The sequence below is a fragment of the Chenopodium quinoa genome, unplaced genomic scaffold (assembly GCF_001683475.1).
Source record: "Chenopodium quinoa cultivar QQ74 unplaced genomic scaffold, ASM168347v1, whole genome shotgun sequence".
In the NCBI taxonomy this organism is placed as follows: domain Eukaryota; kingdom Viridiplantae; phylum Streptophyta; class Magnoliopsida; order Caryophyllales; family Amaranthaceae; genus Chenopodium; species Chenopodium quinoa.
The window spans coordinates 1,522,326-1,536,025 of NW_018743032.1; the positions used below are offsets into that span (position 1 = coordinate 1,522,326).

General features: G+C 35.6%; 1 protein-coding gene across 1 annotated transcript; it reads left to right on the top strand.

Annotated features, from left to right (window-relative positions):
- Positions 1-790: 790 nt before the first annotated feature.
- On the top strand, positions 791-12,339 carry LOC110730379 (polypyrimidine tract-binding protein homolog 1-like). Its single transcript, XM_021910170.1, has 10 exons — positions 791-1,235; positions 1,409-1,618; positions 4,389-4,451; positions 4,531-4,604; positions 4,812-4,907; positions 10,160-10,217; positions 10,290-10,394; positions 10,480-10,561; positions 11,295-11,407; positions 11,558-12,339. The coding sequence occupies exons 1-10, from the start codon at positions 1,053-1,055 to the stop codon at positions 11,933-11,935; spliced, it is 1,362 nt and encodes a 453-aa protein (XP_021765862.1). The 5' UTR covers positions 791-1,052; the 3' UTR covers positions 11,936-12,339.
- The last annotated feature ends 1,361 nt before the right edge of the window (positions 12,340-13,700 follow it).

Consider the following 13,700-nt stretch of genomic DNA (forward strand, 5'->3'; position numbering starts at 1 on the left):
GTCAATAATATTTGTTGGTATAAAGTTGCGGCTAGATGGTATTAACATTATACCAAAACACTTTTTCATTAATACCAACAAACGCAAAATGATTTGTTGGTATCAATAGATTCTTTTGTTGGTATTAAGGTAATACCATCTAACTACAATTCCTCCAACGTCACTCAACCCATCCAGGAAGTGCATTTTCGCTCAAATACTGCTACACTACATAGATCTGGAATAATAATTTTTCCCAACAACACTCCGAACACCACTACACAATTAATTCACCTAGTCTGTTTATGGAGGGGGTACTAAAGCTAGCTACATTTGGAGGAATTTTATGAAAAATTTGGGGAATTTGTTAATAATAGAGGGATTTTTTTTAATGTTATGTTATTATTGTATAGAATATTGCCTTAATTATTTAGGCAAAAAAACCATAGACAAGTCCAAACTATGGGGCCACACCATCAATGTGCTGTATTTGCTTTATCTTTTATCAAAAAGTTATACTACCTCCGATTACTTTTATTTGCAACTTTGGAATATATTATATCTCTTAAATAATATGCCAAAGTTGCATTTAAAAGTAATCAAAGGTAATACATTACTCTGTATATTTTATTATTATTTGAGTCCCACCTATTTGAGGCAGAGAAATTGTCTTTACCTTTCACTCGGGTGCGTGTAAGAATCTCTCATTCTCTAATCATCAGATTTTGGGGTTAGCTCTACACTGTAGTTACTCTTAAACACACACACACACACAAAAAAAAAAAAAAAAAAAAAAAAAAAAAAAAAAGAAAAAAAAAAGAAAAAAAAGTGCTTGTTAAAGGTGTAGACGAAAATATCCCAATCTCATATAGTGGGTTAAACTTAAACTATCTCATCATCCCACAAACCCAAACTTCATTCATCTTCATCGTTCATCAAAAAACCCCTTTTTCCCCAAAAAAAACTCCAACTAAATCCCTAATTTCTTCTGCTCTACTTTCCATCTTCGATCAATTTTGTGAAATTGATTACTCGAAATTCATCGAAAACCCTAGTTTTTTCGAAGTTCTACGATGTCATCTTCTGGGCAACATCAGTTTAGGTACACCCAGACACCATCGAAGGTTCTTCACTTGCGCAATCTTCCATGGGAGTGTTCCGAAGAGGAGCTTGTTGAGCTCTGTAAACCCTTTGGTAAGATCGTCAATACCAAGTGCAATGTCGGCGCCAATCGTAATCAAGCTTTCGTCGAATATGTATGTTTTTTTTTTTTTTTAAATTTATTGTCTTAAATTGGTTAATTTGTGAAACTAGGGCTTTTAATTTATATGGGTATAATAGAAATTGAATTGTGGGTGAGATTAATGGGATGATTTATGATAATACTGTTGAGTAATGATTATTTTTGGAATTTGATGCATGATTGCAGGCAGACCTTAATCAGGCTATCTCTATGGTTTCGTATTTTGCATCGGCTTCAGAGCCGGCGCAAGTCCGGGGTAAAACTGTGTACATTCAGTATTCCAATAGACACGAAATCGTGAACAATAAGAGCCCTGGTGATATTCCGGGGAATGTCTTGCTAGTTACCATGGAAGGAGTGCAACCTGGTGACGTGACTATTGAAGTTATTCACTTGGTGAGTGCTGTTCAATGCAATAATTTCTTCATTTTGTTTTACATGGGATGAAACTGATGATGATATGTTGAAGCTGCTGAGTCATGTCAATGATTGACTTTCAAAACGAAACCGCCTTTTTATATGTTGTGCACTAGGTTTTTAGGGTAACTAAACTTGTGAACATAGTTATGCCTAGGTTTTGAAAATAGTAATCTGTGGAATACATCTAAATCGGTGAAATTTCTTGAATTTGTATAGCGATAAACTCTGTGGTCTATTCCCAGCCCGATTGATCATATGAGATAACTATTGTAATAGTCGGATTAAAATTAAGTCATTTTCGCAATTGCTAGATTACAAGACCGTACATTGTTTCTAAGGTCTAGATCATGATCTTAATATCTACTGTTAAGTCTGTTATATCAATGGGTAAGGAAACTGTTTAAAATAAAAAGGCCTATATTTGATGTTAGGAGCCTGAGTGTTGAAGTAGTTTTCCTATTGAACATAGTGTTCCTTGGGACTTAGGGGCATATTGTGCCTTGGACTTAAGGGTGCTTCAAAGTTGATAGTTTGACAATTTATATTAGGTTCAAATGTTTAAGGAAAGAGAACTAAAGTATTTATAAGGCATTAGTATGGGACACCAAGGAAAATCTATGGGATAAAAAAGTTACAAGCCTTTTTGAAGAGAGTGAGAACATTATGCTATGTTATGAAATTCTGGTGGAGCAATCATGTGGTCTTTCTTTTTCCTGCTGCCTGATAGTGGTAGTGAGTATGTGAAGACTAAGCAGACTTAAAGTGATCTTGGCTATTGTGTACTTATTATCATTGCCATCATGAGGAGCACACACAAAAGAAATTGCAAAACTGCCACTATTGTAATTTGCTTTGCATTGCAGAACCCTAGATTTTTGTATCATAAATTCTGTAGCTGTGAGATATGATTGGGATGTTTGTTTCCTTATGAACAATCATGTAATTCACCCTTTTTGTTCTTTGACATACCCAAGCTAATATTATCAATATATGTGCCCCCAAACAGAGTGTGGATGGGGAAAGTTAGAAGTGGCGAGTATACATATTAGAAATAATATGATGCAAATTGAAGTGCTGGAGCATTTGCTGTAAGTACTGGCCTTAACAATGTGTTGATGTGTTTAATGAAGATAAGAAAACGAGATAAAGTTTCTTGTAGCAGAACAGTAGAAAATAAAGAAAGATACCTGTCTTCCACAATTAGTCTATCAACAGAAGCTGCTCCTTTATCCTTATGACATTGTTTACCTAATTTCTTCCATTTGCCTCTGTTCTCCCCCTCCTTGCCCAATCTCCAACCACAGCTGTTAAGTCCCTGTCTCTTTACTATAGACCACAGAGTTTATGACCCCGGGTCACTCATGCCTCATAGAATTGTTTGTTTTGGGAAAGTTACTAAATGCCATGGAAGCATGAAAGACTCTCTCTGTGAGAAGAGATAAACCATATTGCTTGGTGATGCCTCTATGGATGGGTGTTGTGGATAGTGAGTTGTTTGGTATGATATCTTTACTCATGTATTAGTATTATTTGTAAATTCTTTGGGTATGTAGGGTTATTTTTTAGTAAGGTAAATTACATGCTTTTGTTTGATTAATTTTGTCTGAATTCTGAAAGCGTCCTAAAAATTTTGTTTGAATTTGTATGAAATCAGTACGATAAATTAAATTGAGTTGAATTAAACAGGCCTTAGTTATTTTAGCTGTGACCTAATACTTTGAATGCTATGAATTCTCTTTCTTAGCTTTAAAGTGTTTAAGGCTGTGTTTCATTCCTTGTTATCTTTATTCTCTCTGTTTTATGGACATTAATTTCTATTTCACTACGGTTCAAAGTGACTGCACTCTACTGAGTACCTTATGCCTTTGACACATTGCTCCACTAAATGAACTTTTCTGAAGAAGTGAGACTTTCAATATAAAATGAACATATTTGTGTAGAATACTTGGCACATCAGGTTCACAACTCATACATTCAAAAGACACAAAATCAAAATTACTTGCACCAGGACAAAGTTTCCGCTTTTTTTTTTTTTTTTTTTTTTTTTTTTTTTTTTTTTTTTTTTTTTTTTTTTTGCCCACCAAGCGGTTTTGCTTACACCAAGGCTGGATCTTTTTTGCAGCATTTGGTGAATTATTGTAATAGCTAGGCTGGTAGCTCAAAGGCTAATGTATTCAGAATGGTCTCACTTAAAGTTGTTCCTATAGGTTAATTTCTCCTTTTCTTCAGTTTTGTGGAAAAGCCCCTTTATCTTTCATCAACTCTCTCTCTCTCTCTCTCTCACATTCTTTTTTCCTCTTTTATCTTTCCCTCCTGCTTTTATCTTTTTCTTCCCTCATGCTGTTTGGTGCTCTTTTTTTTTTTTTTTTGCCTTTACTAGTGAATATTCTTTCTATGTGAATTGCTTTATGCTACATCAAATGTAATTGACTGTCCTTAAATTTTTATAGGTTGTCTTCTTTGTAATTGTGAATTTTGATTGACATCATTGAATCACAGATGATGATGGTTCTTATTTAAATTCTTTTGTTGGAGAGAGTTTGGAATTAAAATCATGTGCGTCATACTGCTTTCTATGGTCTATCGTCACGCTTAAATATACAGGTCTTATTCTGCACCTGATTCTAGTCTATTGCTAATTTCATAGTTGCTAATGAGCATCGAGATGAGCCACATGTTGTTCTTTTGATTATTTCGTTCTATACTTACTGAGTTAGTGTTCCTTTGGATTTTCTGTGTTTGAAAGGTATTTTCTGCCTTTGGATTTGTCCACAAAATTGCCACCTTTGAAAAGGCTGCTGGATTCCAGGTAAATAGTTTGATCTTCCATCTTGTACTGTAGTGATGGCCCTTTGCTATTGTCTCACTTTATTAATTTGGAATGGCAGGCATTAATCCAATTCAGTGATGTTGACACAGCAAGTGCAGCAAAGGATGCATTGGATGGGAGAAGTATACCCAGGTATGAGGTCATTGCTGCCTTTTAATTTCCATCGCCTTATCCTCATTTCAATTCGTGAATGATGTATCAGTTTGCCAAGTATTTAACTTATATTTAGAGGTTGCTGTATAATTGTGTCCGTTGTTTCGGGAAAAACTATCTATACATTTGCTCTGTTTGTTAAATTCTTCTCTTATTTTCTGATACTGACAAAACATTTTGATATAGGTATTTGCTTCCAGAGCATGTGAGTTCATGTAATCTGCGAATTTCGTATTCTGCACACACAGACCTGAATATTAAGTTTCAATCACACAGGAGCAGGTACTTTACTTTGTTGATCCATCAATGAGAAAGTTCATTGACTTTTTTTGCTGAACTGAAATGTTATTTTATATTTAAAAATTCGTTATATAACAATTATGTATTGCCAAATTATTATGTCAATGCATGTATGGGAGAAGTGGCAAAAGCATTCTTTAGAGAAGGGATTGGGTATTCCCACGATCACTTCCAGTCTTTATTTTCTCTTATGACATAAACTGTGAAAATGATTCTTGCCTCTAGGTAACCCATTACCATGGGAGAACAACTTTACTTGTGTACTTAATTATAATTATATTACAGAAACCCTGGAAACTTTGAATCTCTGTCTTTCTCTCTAAGATGACTGATAAATAGTGACACTATGTGCTGAGATTTCTATTTATTCACAAGCTGTAGTTATTGGAGTCACTCCATTGCTTGGGACCCTGAGATTTTTTTGTTATTGGAGGTAGACCTAGGGATGTTGATCTCAACCCAGAAGACAATAGTTACAATTACTACAACTATAGATTCACAAGAACTTGTTTCTGGAGCAAATTACGTATCAGACATCCCTAAGGAAGTCCACATCATGTATTCTATCACGTTTAAGATTAGATATTATTTTGGGTAATTAATCCTGTTCCTTGTTAGGGAGGCCTAAGGATCAGTTGGATATTAGAATGACCCCTTTGAACTTTTTTGTTGGCACTTTAATGATATTGTGTGGAAAATTTTGATGTTGATGTGTTATTTGCTTATTAGATTAACTTTGGGAACCTGATTTCATGTATGTTTGATTTAAGGTTTATCTTTTCTCTGCACTTTTCCTAGCAGTTTGCTCAGAGTCATCATGCCGTGGAGGTTCCTCTTTTAATCACTGTTAATATTCTGATCATTTCTTCTAGAATCACATAGGTATCAGAATCTGAGTAGTTTTGTGATTTCAGGCCTTTTATCAGTTACTCCCTCCTTCCCACAAAAAACTTTCTATTTCCCCTTTTGTCCTCTTAATATAATAATCTTTAAGAATCCCTCATTTTTTTTGGCTCTTCTTGTATTGACTTGTTTAAATCAGTGTGGTCCCTACTTTCTCTCACCTCAATTGAAAAACAATAAATAATAATGACTACTACCTTATCTTCTAATCACCTGTACTCGACTTAATCCCACTACCAGTACTCTCCTAAAACTTTGTGTCCAAGAAACAGGAAGTTTTTTGTAGTGTGCAGAGTAGTTTGTAGATTGAAATGACATGCAAAGGTTTCTTCTTAGATATTGACCTTTCAGTGTTAAGGAAGAAGGGAATCCCGACTGTTATGGCGTGGAAGATGCAGTTTATATTGGTCAATTTAATTTTTGGCTGATTTGTTTCGGATTAAGCCATCAAGGAAAGAATTTTGAGTGCAGTTGTGTATGGTTCAGGTTTATAGTAATTAAATGTTAATCAGTGTTGCTGGAGGTTCATGAACTTAATTGGAATTGGCTGGTCAGATCATGGTTTAATGGAGTGATTGCAGCACAGCTCTGTCCCAAGGTGAAAAGGCAGATATTTGGTTTATAGAATAATGGGCAACTTGTGATTTTGACTTGTGATTTGCTAGGAATTAGCATGAACTCAGGCAGGGAAATCTGTAATGGCAGCAATTAGAGTAAGGTTGAGGATAGTTCATATTGAATTGATCAAGGCAATCACTCGATACAGCTTTCTTTCAAGAGGAAAGAAGCTCTCCCACTAAGCAAATGCTTAACAATATTCTTTTCTTGATGATTACTACAGCAGAGGCTACTCACTTAAATACAATTAGTTTTCCCTCACATCCCACTAACAGAAAAGATTTCCAGAACAAACTGTTCTAGCAGAACTTGACACCTCAGCCCCTGACTTATCAATTGAATTTGCTGCCCTTGCCCTGCTTCCTACTTGCATAAGTGAACACTACTGCAGGTCTCGGTGCATTCCTTGCAATACCCGCCGCCCAAACTTTCACCTTGTGCTCAAGGTGGATTATAATCGGCACCCGATTCTCGTCCTCGGCAACAATGACTGTTAAACTGATTCTTGAATTGGGTCAAAACTGAGAACGGCAGCAGTGATCTCTAAAAATTGATGAAGCGTGGCTTTTAAGGGTTGTCGAGTGGGGCCATGTAAAAAGTGGGGTGGTGAGTTGAAAGGTTGGAAAATGATGATTGACAGATTGGGCAATGAATGTTAGAGATGGAAAATTGGGCCTTAGGTCAGTAGGTCCATATTTCAATATTTGTGCCTTCCCTTGTAAGGAAAAAAGGCTTTTTAGGTAAGCAGGCCCAATACATCTCATTAGCCCACTGTTTTGATTTGGGTTGGTCTGTAATCTGCTAGCTTTTATTTGTTTTAGTAGCACGTGACCTAGCTGATTGAATTCATTTGCAATTGCTTCAAGTGATATTACCATAATACCCTTACTAGCATATACCATTTCTGACTTCCTCTCCAAGCCAACAAGAGACTCACTGAAGCTTCTCTCATCCTCCTCCCTTTCTAGACTCTTCTGAAAACCACCAAGCAGCAACCCTTCAAAAATTTCCACCATCAATTCCACCCTCACAACGGACCCTGTACAGCTACTGATCCAGCAAGAGACTCACTGAAGCTTCTCTCTTCCTCCCTTTCTAGACTCTTCTGAAAACCACCAAGCAGCAACCCTTCAAAAATTTCCACCATCAATTCCACCCTCACAACGGACCCTGTACAGCTACTGACCCAGCCACCTCCGCCATCAAAGCTACCCGGTCTTCTTCCGACCAAAACACTAGAACAGCCTCTAAGGAAACCACCACTAAAATTTCCCGTGTAACCTCCTGGACCACCACCTGAACCACTGCATCCGGCGCCACCTTTCTCTAATATTCCACCCGGCAGACCACCAATAGAACCACCCGTCTTATTTCTCAACCCACTACTTTCAAAATTATTGATAACACCACCCACAAAAAGCGCACCACTAGTTTCGCCGGTGTGATCTCCTTGACCTCCACCATTAAATCCACCTGCAAAATCGCCACACCTTACTCCTATCCATGGCAGTGGGAAGTCATTCCTGCTGCCAGTGCCTACAAAGCCACGCCAAACCTTGCCAGTGGCTACAAAAAAATGAAAGCCACCGTGTAAGCCGCCTTCTCCAAAATTACTGAGAGTGTAACTGCCACTTGTTCGCTTCAGATCTTTCAACTCCGCCCCCTCCGTTGTCTCTGGCCCAGTTGAGGTAGCCACCACGCGAAGGTTGAATATGCCTCCCTCACCCATGGGAATGGTGGCTGTGTGCAACACTTCGACGGCTTGGTTGTGCTCTGGCACTTCCTTCAGAAAATCTGCTTGGTTCTCTTCTTCCTCAAAAAAAAATTTCCTTCAACTCCAATTTCATGGAAGAGAAAATCGGGGAAAAAGCATTATTAATGATCTTCTCCAGATCTCTTTGAAGGTTATCAACAATTCTCGTCGTGGCCTCCTCCATCCTTTCGGAGAATTTCTTTGATATCTCCTTCATTTCCTGCTCTAGTGATTGTGACAAAATCGGTGCTCCAGCGACCAACATTTTTTTTTTTTTGAAAACAGAATTTCAGTGGCTTAATCTACCAGGACAGAACTGCTCTGATACCAATTTGCTAGGAATTAGCATGAACTCAGGCAGGGAAATCTGTAATGGCAGCAATTAGAGTAAGGTTGAGGATAGTTCATATTGAATTGATCAAGGCAATCACTCAATACACCTTTCTTTCTAGAGGAAAGGAGCTCTCTCACTAAGCAAATGCTTAACAATATTCTTTTCTTGATGATTATTACAGCAGATGCTACTCACTGAAATACAATTAGTTTTCCCTCACATCCCACTAACAGAAAAGATTCCCCATAACAAACTTTTCTAACAGAACTTGACACCTCAGCCCCTGACTTATCAATTGAATTTGCTGCCCTTGCCCTGCTTACTCCTTGCATAAGTGAACACTACTGCAGGTCTCAGTGCATTCCTTGCATGATTTTAGAATTAGGGCTTTTGCTCAGCTATGGATTATAATGTCTAGCTAAGATTTAATTTGAAGGAAACTTGAACTGTACTTAGTTTCTACTATATTGTTTTCCTCTTTATCTTGAACAAGGAAGTCTGTGTGCACATAACCTCATATTTTGTCAATTTTTGTAGTCTCTGTACCCGTTGAGGTCATTGTTCTTCGGGTCTCTTATGGAAAAGACATCATTGCCTTTATGTACCTGGCACCTAGGGTGTGCCCAAAGCATTTTAAGTTAAGTGGTGAATTAGCGTGATGTAGAAAGCTATAGCATACTTACCCTACTATTTTCATTTCCCAGTTTAATATTATGTAGCACAACCATCTTGAATATTGTAACTGTCTAGCGAACTCCATAGGTAGCTACATCACAGTTATATGAGGCCATGCCTTGTGTGACGTGGGAGTATATGCAGACCTGTTAATACAGTGGGAGTGCTAAGCTGATTAAACAATTCATGTGAATTAGTATGTGTTGTGTATGACGTCTTTGATCACTGCCACATTTAGGTTGATACCTAGAGTACACACTAAATACGATATCCCTTATTTTTATGGACACTTCTAGGACATGATATACCACCTGCTAAACACTAGATTACCATCCCAACATCAATATATGCAGAAATTATTGGAGAAATACTGGCGAATACAAAGATTTTTCAGAAATGTTGTATAACAAGGGAGAGTATAAGAAAGAAAGCCATCAATAACCTTGCAATATACCCATATAATCAGAAAACGTATTATCAACATCATGACTTTATTATTTTTAGAAACTCCTCATCATCAGTCTATTACCTTTACTTTTTTTAATTTCATTATAGCATCAAAATTTGTAGTAATTCTAATGATTTTGGTTGCAAATTTGCTTCAGTCAAGAAATCCCATGTAGGCCCTAATTTTCAAACATGCAGAGTGTGGGGTCACTTAATCACTCTTAGCAGCATGTTGCTCTAACTATGATAATTCTGAGGTGTAATGTGGATCCTTATTTATAAATCTTAATTACTGTTCCCTTTATGAAAATTATTAATGTGCATCATCTTAGTATCTTTAATAGCTGCTAGTTGCAGCTCTGCCAGATAATACTACTTTTTATATGTTAAAAAGTTTAATTTTATTCTTCTTTCACACTTTATCTCAAATTATGAATCATCTGATTTTACTACATTTGAAATTTTCAAAGATGTGCTATTCATTTTAAAATTTCTTATCTGCAGGGACTATACCAATCCTTACCTTCCTGTGAACCCTACTGCTTTTGAAGGTCTTGTTCAGGTGTGTTTCTATATCATGCTAGTGAATTAACTTACAGTGTTACAGATATGCTGACTAAGTGTCTTTCTCTAGCCTGTTGTTGGTGCTGACGGAGTTAAAAAAGATCAGGAGAGCAATGTACTTCTTGCTGCAATCGAGAATATGCAATATGCTGTTACTGTTGATGTTCTTCATACGGTAATAAATTGTATCATCTGCGTCACTTTTTGGTTATTACTAGGGAGTTCTATTCATTGTTATGCTTATCAATTGCTTTTTACAGGTATTTTCTGCGTTTGGCACTGTTCAAAAAATAGCTATATTTGAAAAAAATGGCCAGACACAGGCTCTAATTCAGTATCCTGGTAAGAGATTACCCACTCCCTTCACCTCATAAGTAATTTTTCATCTTGTGTTGTGCTGAGTTTCTTCTGGATTTTTGTGATCTATTTGGCTGTTTTTCCAATTTGCGATACTTTTTGGATCTTACATTCTGTATGTAGTAACTGAAATGCCTCTTCTGAAAGATTTATGGGGCTGTTAGAAAAGGTCAAATCCCTCTTTTTAATAGGAAAACAAAAACACTTTGAATGACACTTCCCTTGTTATTTTTGTTCTTACTTTTTTCTAGTTCTTGATTGGATTTGGAGTAAGACCCCATTCCTAGGTTGCTTAGATCTTGTAGGGTTTAAATCTATTTATATTTATTAATGACATCAAAGTCTTTTTTTAATGGTCTTAAAATTCTTGTTTCTTATTTGTTTCGTTGATTCAGTTGGATAGAAAGATAATATCCATATAATTTGTTGGTCTTGATATTATTGTTTCTTGATTCAGACTATCTGCTTTGGTGGGATTTCTCACTGGTTGGTTGTTTATTGATCTGAAATGACTACTGTTACAGTTTTGCATATTAATTAGAACAACTTAGAGGGCTAGATTTGGCCATCGTAAGCTGTGATCTTTGTTACTCGTACTAATAATTCTTCATTTATATTTACTGTGATAAGATTGATGGTTTAGTGTCATGTTTCATCTTCTCTGCCGAGTTATGGAAGTCATTGAGGTTTCTAAGTATTTGTATTGTTTCTTTTTCAGATGTTAGTACGGCTTCTGTTGCGAAAGAATCCTTGGAAGGACATTGCATTTATGATGGTGGCTATTGTAAGCTTCATCTAACATACTCTCGTCATACTGATCTCAATGTAAAGGTATGTTATGTGCTTTGTTCTAAAGAAAGTTGCAATCCATTGGTTGGTATATACTTCGTAGAATTATTTCCATTTGTGCATGCTTCTTGAATTTGTTGCTAATTAAAAATCCTTAATTTATGTGGTGGCTTTTTCTGCCCTCTGTCGTAGGCTCATAGTGACAAAAGTAGAGATTACACAATCCCAGAAGCCAGTATGCTTGCAGTCCAACAGGCTCCTAGTTATCCCGGAGCTCCTGCAGCACCATGGATGAACCCTCAAACAAGTGCGGGATATCCTTCAAATGGATACAGTAATGGTGCTAACATGCCACCTCAGAATCATGCGGCACCTGCACCCTCATGGGACCCATCGATGCAGCATGGAAGGCAAACATTTGTTTCAGTACCTAGCACGTTTCCTGGTCAGACATATACATCATCTCCTATGCCTGCATATGCCTCTGCTCCGATTTCACCAGCCCCAGGCACTTCTATGCCAATGCCTGCGCCTGGTGCTTCACGGGCTAGCCCATCTTATCACTTGTAAACATGTTTTGTTTTAAAATTGTTATCTAACTGCTTGGTATCTCTTATTATATGAATTTTTGGGAGTGAAGTTTGCATTAATTTCTTTAGATTCTCTTATAATGAAGGCAGCTTTTCTACTGTTCATAGGTTTCCTTGACACGCCCTAAGCTTCCCGGAAGAAGGGGAGTAAGGCATCGAATAACTGATATTTTTGTCTAGTCTGTAAGATTAAATGTTAGCCGACTGTGGAGCTTACTGCTCTAATGTTTGGTTCCTTGGTTCGAATTAAAACGAAAAAAAAAAAAGCAAGATATTTAGATCTACTGTAATGTCTAGAGCATTCTACAGAATGTTTACATAATGATTTTCCTTTAATTCTCAAGGGAACTACTATATATGCAGAGAATGCTCCTCCGATATTTATACGTGGAATTATGCAATGTGTTGTCGCCAATTACATAATGATTTATATAATGATTTTCCTATAATTTTCAAGGGAACTATATATGCAGAGAATGCTCCTCCAATATTTATATGTGGAATTATGCAATGTGTTGTCGCCAATTACATTATGATTTATATAATGATTTTCCTATAATTTTCAAGGGAACTACTATATATGTAGAGAATGCTCCTCTAATATTTATGTGGAATTATGCAATGTATGGATTTATATAGATGAATGCTCATGTAAGAACCCTCCTCTATATAAGAACCCAATCTTATATAAAAATCAATTTCAGCCGTTTATTAGTTATGATCTAACCATCTAAAATGATCCTTTAGTAGTGGCATTTCTGTAATTCTTTACTTTTTTTCTACATTTCTAGCAAAATACCCTAAATTAGGTTATTCTTTCTCTCTCCTTAATATTTTCTCTCTCCTCAGCATCTTCATCAACCAAAATATACTTGATAAGTTTATCGATTCTTAAAAAAATTGCATGAAATTTACTCCTTGATTGTTTTGATTTTTTTTTTTTTATGTTTTTTTTTTTGCGATTTTACAGTTTTTTCCCCAATTTTCCTTCTTTTTGCGATTTTCTGTTCTTTTTTGTGTGATCTCTAGATTTCTTTGTTATTTTTTTCAACTTGTTTGTTTTAATTTTTGATTTTATTTTTTCGATTTTTTTTCTAGATTTGTTCTTTGATTTTTTTTTTTCCGATTTTTTTTCCAGATTTTTTTCGATGTTATTTCTAGATTTCTTCGTTTTTTTTTTCCAGATTATTTTCGATGTTATTTCCAGATTTCTTCGTTTTTTTTTCAAGATTTTTTTTCGATTTTTTTTATTTGCTTCAATTTTATTGGATTTTAATTTTTATTCTCCAATTTGTGTTTTTGAAATTAGGTTTTTGCATATTCATGGATTTAGATGATGTTGAATATAATTCTCCTTCTTCCTCTGTTAGTCATTCAGGTAACTTTAATTGTTTTAAATGCTTTTAATTTCAATTTAATTACATGTTCTAAACTTTACTTGCATGTTCTAAAGTTTCTTTACATGCTCTAAAATTTTTATTCTATGTTCTAAATTTTTCCAGCTATATTTTAAAGTTTACCTATGGTTTATTATATGTTCTAAAGTTTTTTCACTTAATTCTAAAGTTTATTGTTATATTATAAAGTAATTCATTATGTTCTAAATTTTTTCACTTTATTCTAAATTTTATTATGTATGTTATAAAGTAATTCACTATGTTCTAAAGCAATATGTTATAAGTATGTCCCTGATTTACTATGTTCTAAAGTTTATCCTTAATGTTCTAAAGTTTTCTCTGTATGTT

Excerpts from the sequence above, each read along its gene's own strand:
- LOC110730379 (XM_021910170.1), top strand. The coding sequence starts at position 1,053 with ATGTCATCTTCTGGGCAACATCAGTTTAGGTACACCCAGACACCATCG. Across the intron at positions 4,908-10,159 it reads TTTCAATCACACAGGAGCAG|GGACTATACCAATCCTTACC; the intron begins GTACTTTACTTT and ends TCTTATCTGCAG. Across the intron at positions 11,408-11,557 it reads ATACTGATCTCAATGTAAAG|GCTCATAGTGACAAAAGTAG; the intron begins GTATGTTATGTG and ends CCTCTGTCGTAG.